Raw genomic sequence first — 22,070 nt, forward strand, 5'->3', positions numbered from 1 at the left:
GGCATGAACGTGTCATGGATGTTAGAAAAAGTTGTGTGTGGAGTTATAGAATAGCTCAATTTTTACACCAAAATGCCCAAACTTGAGCACCAGCATTTATAGTAGTCACCAGGTTTTAGCTGGCGTGGAAATGGGCTCTAAGTGCGAACAGCACTCAGCCCACAGTGCCGTTTATAGAATAGCGCTCTGTACTGACTTTTTTTCGGTGTTGGTGCTATTTATAAAACCCCCTCCTAACTCTAGACAATAGATAATACTATATAGTTAATACCACCTCAAGAGATATAGCTAACTGCATCAAATTATCTATCATACAGTTAACATGCAACATCTCTCTTTTTTTCTGTTAGCTCCATGCAAAAATTCAGGGATACCCCCAATGCAGAGGTTTTGCATTCACCAGGCATACTTTTGGCCATTACCATGTGGTAACATCCAAGCCTTTGTGCAGGGCCGGCTTAACCTATGACCAGGTGAGGCTCTGGTCCAGGGCGCCAAAGATAAAGGGTGCCAATTGCCTGATCCTGTGATGTCACTGGCCTTATAGGTTAAACTGGCTCAGAGCTTACCTGGTGGTGTTGTATGTGCAGGGAAAAACGAAAGAGGAAGGGGGTTGCCAGCTCTTCTGTTTCAGGTCATCTTCCCCTGACTACCTTTTAAAGGCAGTATCCCCTCCCAAACACAGACAGCATTTCACCTAACACTACCCGCATCAGCGCTGGCATCTTCCTTCTGCCGCACCCCACCCCTTTTTTGACATCCTGTTTGCGCAGGGGTGTGGAACAGGGAACATGCAGGGGCTGATGTGAGTAGTATTAGGTGAAATGCTGTCTGTGTTTGGGAGGGAGAAATTTCCTTTAAAAGGTAGGCCAGGGGCGTGCCAATGGGAGGGCACTAAGCCAGTGGCATACCAAGGGGGGGCGGTCTGCCCCAGGTGCACGCTGCTGGGGGTGCCGCAGCGCGAGCCTGCTGCGAGAGCGCTAACTTCGCTCGTTCGCTGCAGCTCCCTCTGCCCCGGAACAGGTTACTTCCAGTTCCGGGGCAGAGGGAGCTGCAGCGAACGAGCAAAGTTAGTAAACTCGCAGCAGGCGCGCGCTGCGGCACCCCCCCCCAGCAGCATGCACCCGGGAGGGGCTCTTTCGCGGGGGGGGGTCTTTTGCCGGAGGGGGGGTCCGCGCTGCATCGGGGGGGGGGGGGCGGGGCACCGCCCCGGGTGTCCGCCCCCCTAGGAACCCTACTGCACTAAGCTCAGATTTACTGCAGCAGTACATTAAAGGTTTGTTTTGGCGGTTTTTTGCAGGTCCCATGCCAGTTTTTACATGAACATGTGAGACTTGCAAAAAAAATAAAATAACACAGGAGCACGAACCACCTTCTATTTAGAAGGCACTATGTGATTTATTTATTTGTTGAATTTGTATCTCACATTTTCCCACCAATTTGCAGGCTCAATGTGGCTTACATTGTTCCGTCATGGCAATCACCATTCCATAGTAAAAGATACAATTAGTATTACATAAAGAACATGGGTGGCATAATAGAATTAAGCAATCAGTATGAAGAGGTCACATTCGGAATAACAGATAAAGCGTTAATGTGTTACAGTTTTTATGATGGATCGTTGTAGTATGCTTCAGTGATTTCCGAAAGTTGATTAGATCGCGCATTGTTTTCACATCAAATGATAGTGCATTCCACATCTGCAAACTCATATAGGAAAAGCTTAATGATCCTGCATTAAAGTACATGTTATCCAGTTAACATGCACTAATACGAATGCACTTGCCGGAAATCACTTGCATGCCCATTCTGTACCTGTGCTACAGCCCTCCCCCAAAATATTTTAAAATAAATAGCGTTCAATTAGCACACGCTTTAGAGGCAAACTACCGCAAAACTTTTTAATGCATTTTGTGTAGGCCTTTTTCCCCATGTTGTTAGCGCTTAATGCGGTTTAGCACAAGGGTCCCCAGATGAGGCTCTTAATATTTATTATTGTCATCTTTATCAGCATAATATGAAAGATGTATTAAAAAAAATTTTTTTTAATATTTTCAAGGAAGCTTCCAGTTTTGTCATCCGAATATGGACACTTTGGCCTGAGGCTTCATACAAGCTAAGCTTGGCTTTGCTGCAGGACATCCAGCGTCAAGGTGTGATGTCGTGCAAGCGAAGTGGTGAGATCAAACACCATTTCTTTGCAGTGGGGTAGGGGAGCATGGCGGGCCATGTGCCATGACACTTATGGAAGACATGTTGGAGACTCAAGGCACATCGCCATTTGGAGGATTTTGACTGGAGTGGTTGGCCATGCTCCAGTCACTCACTAAAGGGGACCTTAAGGCAATTTTACAAGACCTCAAATGCACTCTGCAGAAAGATGCCTCCGACAGAGCTCAACAGCTAAAAGCATTGATAACAGATCTATACGAGGCCTAGAGGATTTAGGCCATTGGGTGAAACAGAGGCAAGTCAAGGAACAAATACTTACTCTAAAATTGGCGTTGAATAGATTGATGCCACAATAGAATCTTTATTGGAAAAAGGTTGAAGATTTAGAGAAATGTTCCAGAAGGATTAATATGTGTCTCTGGGGTGTCCTGGAGACAAATGGGAATGAACACTGTATGCATATAGTAAGGGACATCTGCCTGCAAATATAGCTCAGTGAATCCTCAGACTATTTCAGAATCGGACATTATGATTGAAAGGGTGCACAGAAATAAATAAATAGAATGCTGGGACCTCCCTGTTATAACAAACCCCACAATGTCATCGCTTGCCTGCATGCCTTTCCTCTAAGGGATTTATTGCTGCCTAGGAAGGGATTCTTATTAATCAGTCTTATTTCTACATAAGGCTTGTGGTCTTATTTCTATGTAAGGCTTGTTTGATAGCAAAAAGATGCCTTTTGCTCCAATGGATACCATCATCACCACCCTCATTGCTCCAATGACACAATCAGATGCATGCGTTATCGCGAATGGAACACCTTTCAGTGGAAGATAGATGTTGCAAGGCAAAGAAACAGTTTCTTAAACTATGGACCCCTTAAATACGTTAACAGTTAAACACTAAAATATGGTCTCTTTCTCAATACTTTAGATCTAAGAACATTGTAATTTATTCAGTTACATGCTCTGGAATTTTAGCTGGCAGGTTGGACAGTTAATTCTTAATAGCCATTTCTGGACGAGTAGTTTGGGGCTGGGAAAATATTAGTTATGTATCTGGGGAGGGTGGGATTTAAAAAAAAAAAAAAGTGGTCATTACATAAGTACATAAGTATTGCCATGCTGGGACAGACCAAAGGTCCATCAAGCCCAGCATCCTGTTTCCAACAGTGGCCAATCCAGGTCACAAATACCTGGCAAGATCCCAAAAAAGTACTGAACATTTATGCTGCTTATTCCATAAATAGTGGATTTTCCCCAAGTCCAATTTAATAATGGTCTATGGACTTTTCCTTTAGGAAGCCGTCCAAACCTTTTTAAAACTCCGCTAAGGTAACCACATTTACCACATTTTCTGGCAACAAATTGCAGAGTTGAATTACACGTTGAGTGAAGAAAATTTTTCTTCGATTCATTTTAAATTTACTACTTTGTAGTTTCATCACATGCCCCCTAGTCTCCTAGTATTTTTGGAAAGCGTAAATAGACACTTCATGTCTACCCGTTCCACTCCACTCATTATTTTGTAGACCTCTATCATATCTCCTCTCAGTCGTCTTTTCTCCAAGCTGAAGAGCCCAAGCCGCTTTAGCCTTTCCTCATAGGGAAGTTGTCCCATCCCCTTTATCATTTTCATCACTCTTCTCAGCACCTTTTCTAATTCCACTAAATCTTTTTTGAGATGCGGCGACCAGAATTGAACACAATATTTGAGGTGCGGTCGCACCATAGAGCCATACAAAGGCATTATAACATCCTCATTTTTGTTTTCCATTCCTTTCCTAATAATACCTAACATTTTATTTGCTTTTTTATCCGAGGCAGCACACTGAGCAGAAGGTTTCAACATATCATCAACCACGACACCTAGATCCCTTTCTTGATCGGTGACTTCTAACGTGGAACCTTGCATGACGTAGCTATAATTCGGGTTCCTCTTTCCCACATGCATCACTTTGCACTTGCTCATTGTTTGTTAGTATGATTGATTATATACACTTTAGTTGAAATGTTGTTATTAAAGCACTTTGTGCTGTTTATTTTCAATGACAATAACGAAATTTAAACATAAAATGAAGAAGAAAGGCGTAAAGTAAAGAAATAAATGGAAAGGAAGCCCTGGAAATGGAGTTAAGAGGACAGATAGCAGCAGAATCGGATACTGGGCCGGCATGATCAGAAAAACACTTTGAGAATCAGGTGCTCAACATTAAAGGTTTATTTTTATTTACTTATTTATGGCATTTTATCCCACATTAAAAATGAATTAGATTGCCCCCCCCCCCAGGCTCTCTCCCCGGCTATAGCCAGCTCTGCAATTTGGGGGGGGGGGCGCAGAGGTGGACCGGGGAGAGAGCCTGTTGTTAAACATTTACCAGCACGCCACTGTATAAGGCTCACACACGCATTTCTCTGTTACACATCAGAACTAGCTTAGAAAGGACGGGATCTAGATTTCATCATACCATTTCCATTTTTTTTATACCTAAGCAAATACCTATGTCCGATTAGATAAATAGATAGTAAGCAAAGGGAACAAGCAGCAGCTGAACAGTAACTGCTGCTGACCTGCTTGCCAAACTAGAGGCAAAGGCACTTAAGTACTAACAAAGCCCTTAATTCCCGAGATATGTGCCCTACCCTATAAGTGGGCAAATGTGATTACACAAATTCTAAGTAAAGAATAGCAACCTTCCCCCAAAAGCAGACCCACAGCCAAAATGCTGTCCGGAAAGCACAGCTGCGCATGGTTGATGTCCTTATTAAAAAGTCAATCAAATGGCTCATTTTCAAATGTTTTCCTTTGTTGTGAGTGGTACAATATCACTGGGAATAAAGAAACCTGAATTCAGAGACATCCCCGCAAGACAAGGTCAGTCTGGACTTGGTGCTAGTGGAATCAAAGCCCAAGAGTAAAGGCCACAGAAGTGGAGAACACCAGAATCCCACAGAGGAACACCAATGAGGAAAGAGTGGGAAGCGGGATCTCGGCTCTTCACAAACAAACCGTGGAATACCAAGCAGTTACACAAACACTCTTTATTGGTGATAGTTAGGGACTCTACAAGGCACTGTATTGTCAGCTCAACGTGTCTGCCTCAGCACTCTCTTGATGGGAGGTGTGGTATAAGCGTTTAGTGCTGAAACTACAGTGCGTCTCAAAGGAAAAGAACACTTTAGATCAGCCGTATTACTAACTGTGCACCCGCTCAAATTGTCCAGGAAGGAACTTTTCAAAGGTCTTTATAAAGACCAGCTGATTGAGCCAGGCACGTTGAACTGACATACGGTACCGTGTCGAGTCCCTAACTATCATCAATAAAGAGTGTTTGTGTAACTGCTTGGTGCTCCACGGTTTGTTTGTGAAGAGCCAATATTTGATTCTACTAGTGCCGCTCTCTACGGTGCAACCCAGATTTATGGGCCATAAGAACGTAGCTGTACTGCACACCTCTCAACCTTAAAGTCATTGAGAGGAATCTGTACCCTCTGCAAAGCGAAGATACGTACCTGTAACAGGTATTCTCCGAGGACGTGCAGGACGTCAGAAACGGAAGGAAGCCTTTTGCGAGGAGGACCTCGGCTGGCGGGGGGTTGGGGTCCCCCGCCAGCAAAGGTAGGCGACGGCGGGTGGGGGGGGGGGGTCCACAATGACAGGTGGGCGGTGTCGACGGCAATGGTGGGGGGCTAAAATGTGCCCCCACACCTCGGGCTCTGGACCCCCCTCCTGCCGAAGTCTGCCTACGGCTCTGGTGAGAACAAGCAACCTGCCTGTCCTCGGAGAACACAAAAATACAGACAGGAACCAGTTTATTTAAATTAATTTCTACCCTCTCATTGTTACACTGTAGTGTATATTTTTCAGAAATTAACCTAGCGCGTGTGTTGTAATTCTTTAAACTGCTCTTTTTTTTTTTTAGCTCATGCATTATCACTAGTAGGTTATGGCAAGTTACATTCAGGTACATTCTAGAAAGTTCACAATCTAAGTTTGCACTTGAGCTAATGGAGGGTTAAGTGATTTGTATAAGATTACAAGGAGCAGCAGTTGGATCTGAACTCTGGCCTCGCTGGTTCTCAGTCTGTTGCTCTAACTACTAGGTGACTCCACACCTCCTGCTAAAAAACACATACTATTAATTCCCTTCCATTCGCTAAATCTGTCTTGTCCACCCCTTGGCTCTCTAAGATTATTATTGCTATCATATGCTTATCACATGCTGCATGATCTCACTTCAGATAAACTGATTTCTGGGTGGAAGGGAGGACTGCAGGGGTAGTGCTTGAAAAACTGAACAACAGCATTTAATTGCTATACAGTGGTTGTTATTGGGCATACTTTTGCACTACTGAGCAGAATAGTGAGGACAGAACTTGTAAAATGGACTATTTAATAAATAAATGAATAAATACAACAAAAAGGAATCAATCATTGCCATGCAGCTAGGCCCATTTTAACAACTTCAGTGACTGACTGAAACCTGTTATCTTCTAATCATAAGATAGTGAGAAGCACAGTACAAGCTAAATGGTCAGAGTCCATTATTATTATTATTAACATTTATATAGCGCTACCAGATGCACGCAGCGCTGAACACCTGACATAGAGAGACAGTCCCTGCTCAATAGAGCTTACAATCTAAAAATGGGGGAAGAGGAAGGAAGCCATGGCCCCTCTTCCCTGGGAGGAGCTTAGATGCCCATCTCCCCAAAATTTACAGGGATAACAACCATTTCCAGTGTGACAGGCTGACGGAAAGAAAAACATTATTGCCATAGGACAATGGCTCTATCAAGAAATCTCTTGATGTTTTACTCTTTCCTTTTACAGGAAAAGGCCTGGTTAATCAGGTCCGAAAGACATGGGTACTTCATGCTTCTAAGTGGGAGCAGAAGCCATTGCAATATACATCACCTGGCTGTGCCAAGGGTGGGGACTGTCAAGGACTGTCAAAATCAATTTCTAAAAGCAGATTCTAACTAAACAGCCACTGTAAATATGGATGCCAGCATTCTAGTACTTCAAACACTATAGCAAAGTTACTCAGCTGTAGCAGGTGTACTCCGAGGACAGTAGGCCAAGTATTCTCACAGCTGGGTGACATCATCCGACGGAGCCTGGTGTAGACACCGACTGGCGATATCAAGAACTTTCTACATAAGTATTGCCATACTGGGACAGACCAAAGGTCCATCAAGCCCAGCATCCTGTTTCCAACAGTGGCCAATCTAGGTCACAAGTACCTGGGCAAGATCCTAAAACAGTACAAAACATTTTATGCTGCTTATCCCAGAAATAAGCAGTGGATTTTCCCAAAGTCCATTTTAATAATGGTCTATGGATTTTTCCTTTAGGAAGCCGTCCAAATCTTTTTTAAAACCTTGCTAAACTAACCGCCTTTACCACATTCTCTGGCAATGAATTCCAGATTTTAATTACACTATGTATGCGCTGGTGCCTTTCTGCCAGATGTGCGAGTGCGGGTCCCTCAGTCATTGTAAAAAAGCTAAAGAATTCCTGAACCCTTACGCCAAGCCCCCTCCCTGCCCGTCTTCAAGTCTTTGCTTAAAGCCCACCTCTTCAATGCTGCGTTCGGCACCTAACCCTTACCGTTCAGTGAATCCAGACTGCCCCAATTTGACTGCCCCTATCGGACCGACCGTTCACTTGTCTATTAGATTATAAGCTCTTTGAGCAGGGACTGTCTCACTTTGTTAAATTGTACAGCGCTGCGTAACCCTAGTAGCGCTCTAGAAATGTTAAGTAGTAGTAGTAGTAAATCCAAGGGAAGGTATGTGAGAATACTAAATGTGCTGTCCTCTGAGAACACCTCTTACATAAGAGTAACTTTGCTTTTCTCAGAGGTCAAGTAGGCTGTTGTACTCTCACATCTGGGAATCCCTAGCTATCAGGCTCACTGACAACAACAATGCTAGGTCTTAATGTTGAGGCCTGTTCAATCAACCTGAAACAATTTGTTTACTAGTTGTGGAGGTGCAACCTGGAACAGAAGAAAACTGGCCCTGGGAGAGGGGGGTGGAGTTGAATTCTAGACACCGAACAAATTTTTCAGGACTGCTTGCCCAAATCAGCTGTCTCATTGGGTATTGTGCACAAAGCAGTAATGAGATGTGAATGTGAACAGATGACCATGTCATAGCTTTGCAAATCTCCTCTATGGAGGCTGACCTCAAGTAGGCTACTGACATAGCCATGGCTCTGACATGTCCCTCTAGAACTAGAATCAGCCCAGCCTGGGCATAAGTAAAAGGAGATGTACTCTGCTAGTCAGTTGGAAATTATGTGTTTGCCGATGGCTACCCCCATCCGGTTTGCCTCAAAAGAAACAAAAAGCTGGGTTGACTGTGCATGGGCAGATCACTCTCGATAGGGTGGTCGTGAGGTTTTGGAAAAAATGTTGGTAAAACGATTGGCTGATTAAGATGGAACTCCAACACTATCTTAGGAATAAACTAAGGGTGTGTGCAGAGGACTACTATGTTGTGGTGAAACTTAGTATAAGGTTGGTCAGCTACTAGGGCCTGAAGCTCACTGACCCTACAAGCTGAAGTGATCGCCACCAAAAACACAACTTTCTGGGACAAATACTTCAGATGACACGAATCAAGCGCTCAAAAGGAGCTTTCATCAACTGGATGAGGACAACGTTGAGATCCCATGACACAAGAGATAATATTCCCTTATCTCTTGTTTGTCCTAATTAGATTGTAAGTTCTGTCGAGCAGGGACTGTCTCTTCACGTTCAAGTGTACAGCGCTGCGTACATCTATTAGCACTATAGAAATGATTAGTAGTAGTAGTAGCAGTAGAGTTTTGTCAATACCAAACCTTGCGTGATGCAAACAACTAGGAGGCTGTACAGAGATGGGCTTACCTCCCACAGGGTGATAAGCACTAATTGAATTGAGATGAACCCTTACAGAGTTGGTTTCAAACTCTGAGAGGTGCGGGAGGTATTCAAGTAGATTTTGTGTAGGCCAAGAGAGGGGATCTAAGGCCTTGCCCTCACACTAGACAGCAAACCTCCTCCACTTAAATAACACCTCTTAGTGGAGTCTTTTCTAGAAGCCAGCCAGATGCAGGAGACACCCTCCAGCAAATCCAAGGTCTCAAATTCTATGCTTGCAACATCCAAGCCATGAGAGCCAGCGATTGGAGGTTGGGATGTAGAAGAGACCCCTTGTTCTCCATTATGAGTGTCAGAAAACAGTCCAATCTCCATGGATCTTTGGAGGATAACTCCAGAAAAAGAGGAAACCAGATCTGCCTCGGCCAGTAAGGTGCGATTAGGATCATAGTTCCCTGGTCTTACTTGAGTTTCAGCAAAGTCTTCTCACTGAAAGTTAATGGAGGATATGCATACAGAAGACCCCCCCCCCCCCCCCCCCCAATGTAGAAGAAAGACATCTGAGGCTAGTCTGCCATGTGACCTGAGCCTGGAGCAGAACCAGAGGACCTTGTTGTTGAGATGAGTGGCAAAAAGATCCACCGAGGGGGTGCCCCACTCACGGAAGATATTGTAAGCTACACCCATATTGAGACCCCCCCCCCCCCCATGCAGATGCAAAACCCTGATCAGTCTGTCCACCAGGCAGTCCTTCTCTGGGAGGTATGTGGCTGGGAGGTTCATCCCATGAAGGAGGGCCCTCTGCCACATCCCCACTGCTTCCTGCCACAAGGGGTAGGATCCTATACTCCCCTGCTTGGTTACATAAAACATTGCAACCTGGTTGTCCATTTGGTTATAAATAATTTGGTTTTGCAGCTGATCTCTAAAAGCCTTTAGTGTTCCAAATAGCCCTGAGCTCAAGGAGATTGATATGGAAATCTGTTTCCTGAGCAGACCCTTTGAGTGTGAAGCCCATCTACATGAGCTGGATTCATCCATTGTTAGCATCTTCTGAGGAGAAGGAATTTGGAATGGTAGTCCCACAGTCAAATTAGTCTGAATTGTCCACCAGAGAAGGGCATGAGTCAACTCTGGAGGAATCTGGATGACATCCATTGGGCTTCTCTCAAGTGGAGACGTGCCATGGGCATGACATGCACTGTTGAAGCCATGTGACCCATCAATCTCAACATTTGCCGAGCTGTGACCTGCTTTCTGCTTTGGACTTGAAAGGCGAACGCTGATAAGGTCTCTGCTATCATTTGTGGAAGAAAAGCCTGAGCCTGCAATGTATGTAGCAGAGCTCCTATGTATTCCAATAGCTGTCCTGGGAGAAGGTGTGACTTGGGGTTGTTTATGATGAACCTTAGTAATTCCAACATTCAAACAGTTAGGCGCATTGACTCTGAGACTCCCTCCTGTGATGTGTCAATCGTCCAGACAGGGAAACATATACTCTCCCTGCCTGTGTAGACATGCCGCTATTACTGCTAGATATTCCCCCCACCCTTGACATTCAGCATTATTTAACGGGCCATTCACAAATATTCAGTGGGAGATAGCTGACTATCTCCTGCTGAATTTTCATGGCCAATGCATAGTGGCTAACTGGCTATATCGCGTGATACAGCTGGCTAAGCCATCTATATTCAGTGCATCGCCGGCCAAGTTTGGCAGCCAAATCGAGCTGCTGAAATAGCAGGCCTATCTTTGGCCACTATAAACTTTACTGGTCAGCACTGAATATTAGCTTGGCCGGTTAAGTTTAAACCGGCCAAAAATAAACTGAATAATCAATGCCGGTCACCAGAATTGGCCCAGCACTGAATATCCTGGGAGCTGATGTGAGACCACATGGCAGTACGCGATACTGGTAATGGTGTTTCCCTATACTGTGACTGGAAAGTATCGAAAAGTGGGTATAGGCATCCTTTAAGTCCAGAGAGCATATCCAATCATTTTCCTGAATCATGGGGAAAAGGGTGCCCAGGGAAATCATCCTGAACTTTTTTTCTTTGACCAGGAATTTGTTCAGGGCCCTTAGATCTAGGATGGGACGAAATCCCCTTTTTCTTGGGCTTATGGAAGTACCTGGAAAAAAATCCCTTTGTTCCCTAGTGGCATGGGTTCGACCACACTGGCTTTGAGAAGGCCAGAGATTTCCTCTACAAGTACTTGCTTGTGCTGAGAGCTGAGGACAATCTGGTGGTCTTTGATGCCAAAGCAGGGCATAACTGAGACGGTCTATTTGAAGAACTCACCGGTCTGAGGTTACAAGGGACCACCTGTGATGGTAAAAATTCAGCCTCCCCTCTACCTGTAGACCATCCAGGATGGTTACTATGAGTGCAGCTATGCTCTCTTGAAGCCAGTCAAAAGCTCATCCCTTGCTTCAACTGGAGCTTCTGAGGACAGGGTTGGTGAGTCCGAGAACACTTGGCCTGGAGCTGCTGGGCAGAATGGGAAGGCAGCAGCAGTAAGTTCATCATCTAGGCCCACTCAAAAACCTCTGTAAGGAAGAGGATGCAGTTGGAGGGTGCAGAGACGGATGGTGTTTGTACGTTTCTTTACGAGGTCCTCCTCCACCTTATCTCCAAACAAGTTGTCACCCCAGCAAGAAATGTCTGCCAACTTCTACTGAACTGCCAGTTCTAGATCAGAGATACGCAGCCATGACAGTCTGTGCACCTTACACCCATAACGTAGAGTTTGAATGCTGTATCAAAAGAATCAAATATGTCCCTGGCCAGATATTCCTGCACTCCGGCTGCTTGCAGCCAACTGCCAAAGCTCTGCAGCCTTCTCCGGTGGGACAGTATCTGCAAGACTTAGTATATTGCAGACCAAAGTCTGCAAGTAAAGGCCTGTGTAGAACTGGTAGGACTGGATGTGGACAACTAGCATCAAGGCCTGAAACGTTTTCCTCCCAAATGAGTCTAGTGTCCTGACCTCTCTACCTGGAGGTGCCGAGGCATGACTCCTGGAGCCCCTAGCTTGTTTGAGAGCGGATTCAACCACCAGAGAAAGGTGTAGCAGTTGAGGCCTCTCGAATCCAGGAGCTTTTGGATACAGTATTGCATATCCACCTTCTTAGGAGAAACCTGCACTGAGGGGAGATTCCTAGTTCTTCATCAGTGCATCGGCACAGTGACCCCTCCCCCCCTTCCTTAGGAACAGATTCATAGTCCAGGACAGTGAACATCTCCACCTTGGACTCTTCCTCCATTTCTATCTTAAAATGGGATGGCAGAAGCCATTTCCCTGATAAAATCAGTGAAAAAGAAACACCTTCAGGTGGAGATTTATGTCTCTCATGAGGTGGGGAAGGATTAGAAGGTATCCCATAATATTTCTCCTCAAGACTCCTCCTCTGAGAAGTAATGTGGGTCCTTCTCTGAATCCCATGAGCGATCCCATTCAGACTCTTCTTAGATTGTACTGAATGAGTCTGTGTCTGACTTGACTCAGTGGATCTATGTCCATGCCCCAAAGAGCGCTAAGGTACAGCCCTACTGTCTGACTCTGGGAAAACGTCCTCCCCCAACATCGAGAGTGATAATGCATGCATCGAGGTCGAGGTTGAGGTTGACACCCTTCAAGGTCCCAGTGTCAAGAATCTCTGCACCAGCACAGAAGGAGCCTCAGGAAAAAATCTAGGCTAGATCCGCAGTTGGCTCAAGTGCCCTCAATGCCCAAGCAGTTTGCAACTGCAGCATCTGCACCAGCTCCTCCCTGAGCATGGTTTGGAATCGCTCATCAAAGAAAGGCATCAGCAAAGGTGGGGAAGCAAGTAGAGAGGCAGCCTGAGAAGATGTCAGTGTCAAACTGGTAGTGGAGACCTGACTGCTGGGAGATTTGTATACTGGCACCTCTTCCAAGGAGGGGGAGCACTCCTCCCAGTGTCGGCACTTCGAGTCCCGGCGATGCTGATGCCCCGGAAATCCTGGCACCATGCATAGAGGAGGACTGATGCTTATGCTTCTTGGGCTTGCTCCGATACAGAGCATTGCAGTCCTTCAGTGCTGACAAGGATGACATCGAACCGATATCCTCAAGATGTCTTCAGTGTTGGGTCTAATGCTGACCGGTCCCAGGACCTACTCTCAGCACCCAGTGTTGAGGAAGGTGGAGTCCTCCTCACCTACATTTGAAAACAGAGAGAACAAGCATTAGGCTCATGGTCAGGTCCAAGGCACCCAATGCACCAATTGTGTGGGTCCATCACGGAAATCAACCGATTACAGTAGGAATACCTTTTGAAGTCACTAGAGGGTCTTCCTGGACATCGAGAAAAGAATTGCGGCCAAATTAAACTCCTCAATCTTGAACTAGAAAAAGGGGTAGGGTTCAAATTGAGGTAGGGGCTCTGGCCTAAAACAGTGAAAAATAAAGGAAACTAAGGGCTGAAAAACTAACACAAATTAAAATGTAAACTGAAGAAAAGATAAAAAGGAAAGGAAAAATTATCCGAGAGGACTTCAAAACCCACAGAGGAAGGAACAAGATAAATAGCATAAATCACACTTGTATGCTTGTGGAGAACAGGAAGATGCATCCTCCCTGCTCCACAGAAAAACAGACTTGAGGGACCCACTTGTGTGTCAGGCAGGAAGGCACCAGCACATGCATGGTGGAACGTTACTAGAAAGTTCTTGATCTCACTAGTCAGCGTCCGCACTGGGCTCCGTGGGATACTGTCACCCAGCTGTGAGAATACAACTGACTGCTTGTCCTCACAGAAAACAATTCAGTAAGACTTTGAGCCTAAAGTAAGTACTATAAAACATATGGGCATAACCAGAGCTAGTAAGATTTAAAAAAAGGATCATGAATTCTTCCAGAATTACAACTTTTAAAGCAGAGGTTTGAGGCCTGCAAGGATTTTAAATGACACAATGTCTACAGAGTAGGAAACTTCCGTTTAAACCTTGTTGAAAAGATTACCAGGGCCAGGCAAAAGATATCTAATGCCCTAGGTGAACCTTTAGCCATGTGCTGCTCTGCCTCAAGATGTCCAGCATATCCCCTTCCCTTCTGCACCCTCCACCAATGTGTTCAGCATCAACTTTTTCTTTCCCAAGCCTCCTCCAAAGGTGTATATCATCTTCCGTTCCCCAGCGAGATGGTCAACATCTTCTCTTCCCTAGCCCTCTGCCTTTCCTTTTCTCCCTAACCCCACCCTTAATGTTCAAGCATCTCTCTGCTTTCCCTTCCCTCTCCTCATTCACTGTTGCTGCTGCAGCTATACTGGCACCATTAAGTTTTCCTAGGCCTGCAAGGTACAAACAAGAATCTACATGGTCAGCACAGGACCTTGAGAATCTGAGCATGATCAAGGCCTACTATGTTTTGCCCCTCTCTAAACTTTCTTCTTCCGAGGGGTGGGAGGCGGCAGACTTTGATCACGATCCCTTATTCAAAGCCTCATACACAGGTCACACTGATTTTGGTTAATTAGGGATAACTGATTTACCACTGCACCCCAGGCAAATGTGTAGCCCAGTGGCCAGACCAGCTGTATTGAGGGAGGAGTTCTGTATTTTGAATCCCCAATACCACTTCCTTCATTCTACAGTTTCTGTGAATGCTTCTCATCCAAATACTATCAGATTCAGGCTCAGCCATGCTTAGCTTCTGACCAGCTGCTCTCAGGATGAAAGTCCAAGGTGATAACGCTGCAACAGTACAGCACAACCCAGTTTTATAGAGTAGAACTTTGTTTACTATGCCATTAAAGGGCTTTTCCAGCCTCAGGAATAAGTGCAGACATGAGATCTTTGGGTTGACTGTTGGTTGACAATCAAGTCTTATACACTTTAATTTAGGATACCTGGGTGGCTCAGCTAATCCTTGCCAGCTGGGAGGGGGTTGAGGAACATCTCAATTCAAATGCCTAGTTCTATCTAAAATGGGCCTTAGGTATTTAACATGGCAATTAACTGTTTAACAGTGCAATGTCCTTGTGTTAAAAAAAAAATCATATTAAACACTTTGGGGGGGAAGGGAATATCAAGCAGCGTTATGGCCGTAAACGCACTTTAAGGGAATTAGCACACACTAAATGCTAAAAGCCCATAGGTATAGAATAGGCTTTTATCATTTAGCGCGCACTAATTTCTTTAACGTGTATTAAGGCCATAACACTGCATGATGAATTTCCCTTTAGTGTAACTTACTGCATAGGACTCTTATATTGTTGAGTGCACTGCCAACATCACAGTGAGAGTTCTTATCTTAGATTCCAAAAAAATTAGCAAATGTTAGAGCCCCTTAACTTTTTGTAGATTTATTTGATAAGATCTAAGAGGGGGGGGGGGGGGGGGGGGGGGAGGAATGATCAGCCATAGAGCTGTGGCCAGTTTTCTATGTTCTAATGTACCTAACGGCATGCAACTGCAGATACAGGACCTAGCTTAAACTGTACAAGAAATAAACTAATCTCAGTATTTTTAAAAGGGGACTTCATTTTTAGAAAAAAAGAATGCATCATTAAACAAACAAATAAGTTCATTTACAGCAAAGCGGGGGCGGAGTTGGAAAGCAAGGTATTTATTCTAACTCACACTGTAGGTGCTGCAAAGAACAACTAAAATTACTTTACCATGATTGAAAAAGCAGCAAGTCTCATTAAATATTCCAGCTAAATACACTGACACATCCATTTGTATATGTAGAAACAAAAGAAAAATGACAATTTTCGGTTTCTAACTCAAAATTATATCCCAACTGCCATCCAAAGTTCAAGTGATAGCAATTTGCAGTAATTCAGAAGGTATTACAACACAAATCATATAAATCATAATCCCCCAATTCTACTATGGCACTCAAAACTATGTGTGCAAATTTGGGCATGTACCCAATTTGCACATGCAATTTAATTGCCAACAAGCCAATTAGCATCGATAATTATTGATGCTAACAGGCATTAATTTTAATTTACACCAGGGGCGTAGTCAGACTTTGTTGGGAGGGGGGTCCAGAGCCTGAGGTGAGGGGGCACATTTTAGCCCCCCCCCCCCCCGCCATTGCCGACCCCCTCCCCCCGCCGCCGTCACCAACTTTGACCCCCGCCGACAACTCTCTCGACCCTCCCCTCCTGCCTCCAACCCGCCGCCATCTACCTTTGCTGGCGGGGGACCCCAACCCCCGCCAGCCGAGGTCCTCTTCTTCCGGCACAAGGCTTCGTTCTGTTTCTGAGTCTGACGTCCTGCACAGAATGTCAGACTCAGAAACAGAACGAAGCCTTGCGCCGGAAGAAGAGGACCTCGGCTGGCGGGGGTTGGAGTCCCCCACCAGCAAAGGTAGGCGGCGGCGGCAGGGGGTCGAGAGGGTCATCAGCAGTGGGGTCCAGGGCCAAATCTACAGGGGCCCAGGCCCCCGTGGCCCCATGTAGCTACGCCACTGATTTACACAAGCACCTTTAGGCAGCGGGATCTGAGTGTAAATTTTATGCATGGATCCAAAAAGGGGGCAGAGGCAGATCAGGGGCATTCCTGGAATTTGCACAGTGTTACAGAATAATGGGGATCCATGCCTAATTTAGGTGTGACAATTTACACCAGGTTTCAGTCGGTATAAATCCTCGTGCCCAAAATTGGGCATGGATCCTGGCACCAAATACTAATCTCGATGGTGTCCAACTCTGTGCGCTGTTTCTAGAATAGTGCTTGGTGCTCATTTCTATTGGCACTGATTTTTCTGCACTATATATAGAATTTAATCCAATATGCATAGCGCCATATCATACTATATGAATACATCATAATATAAGGATGATATAAAAAAAATGTTATTCTTATTAAAGAGAGATGTAAATGAATGTGTAAAACTAAAGTTACAGGTGCTATGCATTTTAGTGGACTAAATTTTTAAACATTGACCTTTTTTCACTGAAGTCTCACTGGAGCTGCTATTTGATTCTCTTGAAAACAAGGTTTTTATGCTGCATTCTCTCACCACTACCACTCCCCCCCCCCCCCCCCCCCCCCCCCCGCCGTTAAAAAAATCTATTGGCTGTACCATAAATTTTCAAAAAGGTTAATACATTTAGTGGTGGTTGATAAACATATAATTCCCTTCTCCCTGAATTGACAGCGACATTGTCGTGCCAAAGCACAAAGCTTGCCATTCAAGCAACGTGAAACTTCAACTAGTTCCAGCCAGTTTATCATGCAAGGTATCATAAAATGCACACAGGGAGCGAGCTTTTTCCCATTCATGTAAGTATATGATAATCATATGCAAATGTATGCCAATGAGCTGCTTAGCACTGAAATGAGCTTAACACATAAAACACCGCTCACATTTAATGGGTGGTCTGGAGCTGTCGGTAGCTTTGAGTATCAGCTCTCAACATAACATGAGACGTCCATGATTGCGTGTATTGTGCTGTCAACAGTGCATGTTATAAGGGCATCTTCTTTGTGTATGCATGCGTGTGTGTGTTTAGTGTTGGAGAAATGGAAGGTGCGCAGGATCTCCGCAGGCTGAAACCTAATTTCTCTGATATGGACGTACTATGGTTGGTCCAGCTCATCGTTATAAGTAAGAAAAGGCTTTTCTCATAGACGGCCAAAAAAGAAATATATATCAGATGGATGAGGGCTGGAAAGTCACCCAGCGTCTGTTCAACAGGCATGCTTCCCACCTGTGATGGTAAGATAGTATTTGCGCCATTTGTGACGCTGCTGCACCTCCCTCCCCATCTCCATTGTCCATACACACTTTTATCTTGGGGTAGCAATGACAACTGTGGGCCTGTTTGCTGTTAACATAACACGTCCATGATGTACATGTATTGCACTGCCAACAGTGCATGTTATTGAGGCATGTTATTTGTGCGTGCATGTGGCGGGTGGGTGGTAAAAAAACTGCTCATTGTTGTCTTATAATCAGAAATGGAAGGTGCACTGGGTCCTCCCGGGCACAAACCCAAATTTTTCTGACATGGGTGTCCTCTGATTGGCCCAGCTGATTACTGTCAATAAGAAGAGGCTCTTTCCCAGGGAAGGGAGAAAAAGGAATATTTTTAGGATGGATGAGGGTTGGAAAGTCACCTTCAACAGCATGCTTCCCACCGTTTCTCCCCACACCCGTCTCCTTTGTCCATATGCACTTTACCTAGTGGCAACAATGACAACTGTGGGTCTGTTGTTATTCAGGTGGAAGAACTAAAGAAGCGTGCCGGGCAGCTAAGAAAACATCACCGGGCAACCTCAGTAATGCATAGTGCCTCCCACCCTTGGGGAAAAGGTAAAGGATACCCTGACATCCCCAAAACCTCACCAATGATGTCTCTCCCCAAACTGCGGGAAAAAAATGAAAACATTTCACACCCATAAAAACACAAGAGTGTGGACAATTGTGCAAGTACAATACTCTGCGGCAATGCAAAGTGATGAACACGACAAACGGCAGACCAGCTTCTAACCCTTTGTGACACTTCACCATGTCCTCGTCTTACGGCCAGATGCATATCACACATGCCTTGGACGCATGTCTAGGATGTGATTTTCTTAGACATGTGTACAGCAGCAGCAGCGCTTACCAGGTGCTTTGTGAATGACTATTGTGCGCATGGGCTAGCAACGTCACTAGCGTGGATTTCAACATGTTACCAAGACTTTCATGCATCGGCCTCTGGAATAGTGTACCGCTCATTTGCATGTGATTTCCTTTAAGCATCGCTCATTTTCTGGAAAATGCTTTCTTTGTCTATGGATCTTAACGCTCACGGTTTTTTAGTGGGACTTTCATGCATTGGGGCCTGCGACTATAATGGAGCTGAAACCTCTTGCAGACCACCCTAGCACCATCCAGAGAGCAGTAAGGCAGAGTGTGAAAATTCAACCTAGCTATGTGGGTTAATTTAGGACAGCAAAAAAAAAAAAATCTGTCCTAAATTAAACCACTTAAATGTACAGTATCACCATCTATTTAACAGCAGTGGTCACTGCTGTACATGTATATACAACACCACCTCTTCTATGGGTAGTGGTACAGAATATATGTAAAACAAGTGAATGCAACATAAAAATAGCCATACTGGATCAGACCGATGGTCCATCTAGGCCAGAATCCTGCTCCCAGTAGTGGCCACTCCAGATCACAAGTACCTGGCAGAAACCCAAATAGTAGCACCATTCCATGCTACCAATCCCAGGGCAAGCAGTGGCTTCCCCTTGTCCATAACAGATTATGGACTTTTCCTCCAGGAACTTGTCCAAACCCTTTTTAAAACCCTGATAAGCTAACTGCTATTACCACATCCTCTGCCAACGAGTTCCAGAGCTTAACTATTCCTTAAGTGCAAAATATTTTCTCCTATTTGTTTTAGAAAGTATAACCATCTAACTTCATGGAGTGTGCCCTCATCTTTGTACTTTTTGAAAGAGTAAACAATCGATTCACTTTTATGCATTATCTTCCGGATTCTATACACCTCGCCTAGAGATCCGTGCCGAAATCCAGGCATATTCTATAACAATGCGCATAATTTAATTGGCGTAACAAGCTAATCAGCGTTGATAACAGCACTTAACAAGCAATAATTAACACTAATTGGCAATAATTACAATTTACATGTATAACTCGCTAAGTGTATTCTGTAATGAACTGCACCTAAATTCTAATGCGAGCAGTTCACAAAGGGCATGGCTATAGGCAGCAAAATGGGCATTTCATGGGCGTGCCAAAATTTACATGTGTAGTGATACATGCAGCAGGGATTTACACCACATTTTCATTGGTGTAAATGGAGGCACGTAGTTTTAGGTGCTGGGATGTCAACTAAGCATATTCTATATAACGTGCCTAAATCTAGGCGTCGCTTATAGAATACGCTTAGGCGGAAATGTTTTCTGCATGGATTTATTTTTAGGCACCTTATATAAAACCTGGCCCTTGTAGATCCCTATCATATCCCCCGCTCAGCTGCCTCTTCTGCAAGCTGAAGAGCCCTAACCTCTTAAGCCTTTCCTCATATGAGAGGAGTTCCATCCCCTTAATCACTTTGGTCGCTCTTCTTTGAATCTTTTCTTATTCTGCTATTTCTTTTCTGAGATACGGTGACCAGAATTACACACCATAGAACAATAGGCATTACAATATTTGTCTTAATTTCTTCCTTTCCTAAAAATTGCTAGCATTCTGCTTGCTTTTTTGGCCACCACTGCACAATGACACCTAGATCTTTTTTCTTGGGTGCTGACTCCTAATGTGAAGCCTACCATCAAGTAACTATGATTTGGACTATTCTTCCCAATGTGCATCGCTTTCAATTTGTCCACATTAAATTTCATCTGCCATTTGGATGCCCAATCTTCCTGTTTCCTAAGGTCCTCCTGCAATTTCTCACAGTCTGTGTGTGAGTTAACAACTTTGAACAGTTTTGCATCATCTGCAAATTTAATCACATCACTATTCACTCCTCATTCCAATTTTGAGACCATTTATAAATGTTACAAGGTCACAGTACAGACCCCTGGGTCACTCCACTGTTAAACTTTTTCCATTGAGAGAAATGACCATTTAACCCTACCCTCTAACCAGGGGCTGGCATTTACAGGAAACAAATTATATAAATACTGACCAGATGATGGCTAGAAAATAAAGGTAAAGAGAAATTAATTCTACCAGGAAATTCAAAGGCACCAGGAAAACAGAAACTGACCCAGCTTATTTTGCAAAGGGCTTGGTTAGAGTGATGAAATATCTGCCTTATATAATTAAATGGAGACACATGCACATTAAATGTGACAGATTTGCCCATCTACATGCAGATAAGAGATAGAGAATTTGGTAGTAAATTAAGAATTAGGTAAAAATAATAATAATAATAATCTGTGGCTGTCAGAAAGCAGGAATCTTAATGCTTTGTAAAATCGTTTTTATCCATCAAGAAACAACATTAGAGCTGGTGCTGTATAATATAGCTTTTAATTTAGCTAGTTTAAAGTTATAACCTTCTAATTTATTATTATTTATTAATTGAACCCAAGAGCTCTCTATTTCTATGAACTGACACATACTGGAAAATTTAGTACCATCATAAGGTATCATGAGTTGAGATGAAAAAAAATGATTAAGCAGTCATTTCTTTATAATTTAAGATGGTTCTCAAATACTAGCTTATTATATACCTTGTAATTTCAACTTCTGCTGAATCTCTTTCAAATTTCAGATGCCCCAGGTAAAGCCTAAATAAGAACAAGATGACCCTAAACGAAGGTCGTCGCTGTCCAGTACCCAGAAGAAACCCGATTTTCAGTGCCAACACGGTGTTCCTGTAACAGAAAAGCATCCCTAGCCCTTCATTTCCAGGGCCAAACAAGTTTCTCTGCACACCTGGGGGCAAGCAAGCCCCAACGAAAGGACCAGCCGGACTTACCCATAAAAATGCAAAGCTGGTAAACGCTCCTGCAGCAGCCCATGCTTGCACCTGTAAAGTATCTCCCAGCAGCTGGCAGATCTTACAAGCAGCACTTGTACGTTTCTTACTTCTTTCTGTCCCCACTGTCAGTTTTGCAAAATTGTGTGAATATAGGAACACTCGCCTGTAAATGAGAACAAGCAAACACCGTCTACTGGTCTAGGTAGCTGAGGGGGCGTGGGTGCACGGTATAAGATCAGGTTTCTCGGAATCACAGCTCTGCTGCAGGTAGAAGTAGTGATGTATGTAGGAATACTTATGTGCAGGGAAGGGGGCGGTGGCCCGGGCCGCCTCGCGCAGGGGGCGGGCATTGATAGGCGGGGCCGGAAAGGGTTCGGCCTCCTCCAGGTGGGCGAGGAGGGGGGGGGCGATGGCTCTGCGCTATCCCCCAGCGTTAAGAGGGCTGGGCAGGTAAGATTACTGTGGTGACTCAAACGCGCATCCTCCCGAGTACAACCTTTTCCTATGCATTAAAACCACCATAAAAAGGTGGTTCCGATTTTTTTTTTGTTACCTATTAACTTCTGATTCTAGTGTCCGGGTGCCATGCCCGAA

The 22,070-nt window shown here is 44.5% G+C and overlaps 1 protein-coding gene across 1 annotated transcript in view; it reads right to left on the bottom strand.

Moving 5' to 3' along the window:
• Positions 1 to 21,733, bottom strand: part of EREG (epiregulin) — a 51,831-nt gene extending 30,098 nt beyond the window's left edge. The window contains exon 1 of the mRNA XM_030192487.1: positions 21,474 to 21,733. Coding sequence (XP_030048347.1) covers positions 21,474 to 21,516 — 43 coding nt within the window. The 5' untranslated portion in view covers positions 21,517 to 21,733. The remainder of the gene's footprint in view (positions 1 to 21,473) is intronic.
• Positions 21,734 to 22,070: the final 337 nt, after the last annotated feature.

Source organism: Microcaecilia unicolor, chromosome 2 (genome assembly GCF_901765095.1).
Source record: "Microcaecilia unicolor chromosome 2, aMicUni1.1, whole genome shotgun sequence".
NCBI lineage: Eukaryota > Metazoa > Chordata > Amphibia > Gymnophiona > Siphonopidae > Microcaecilia > Microcaecilia unicolor.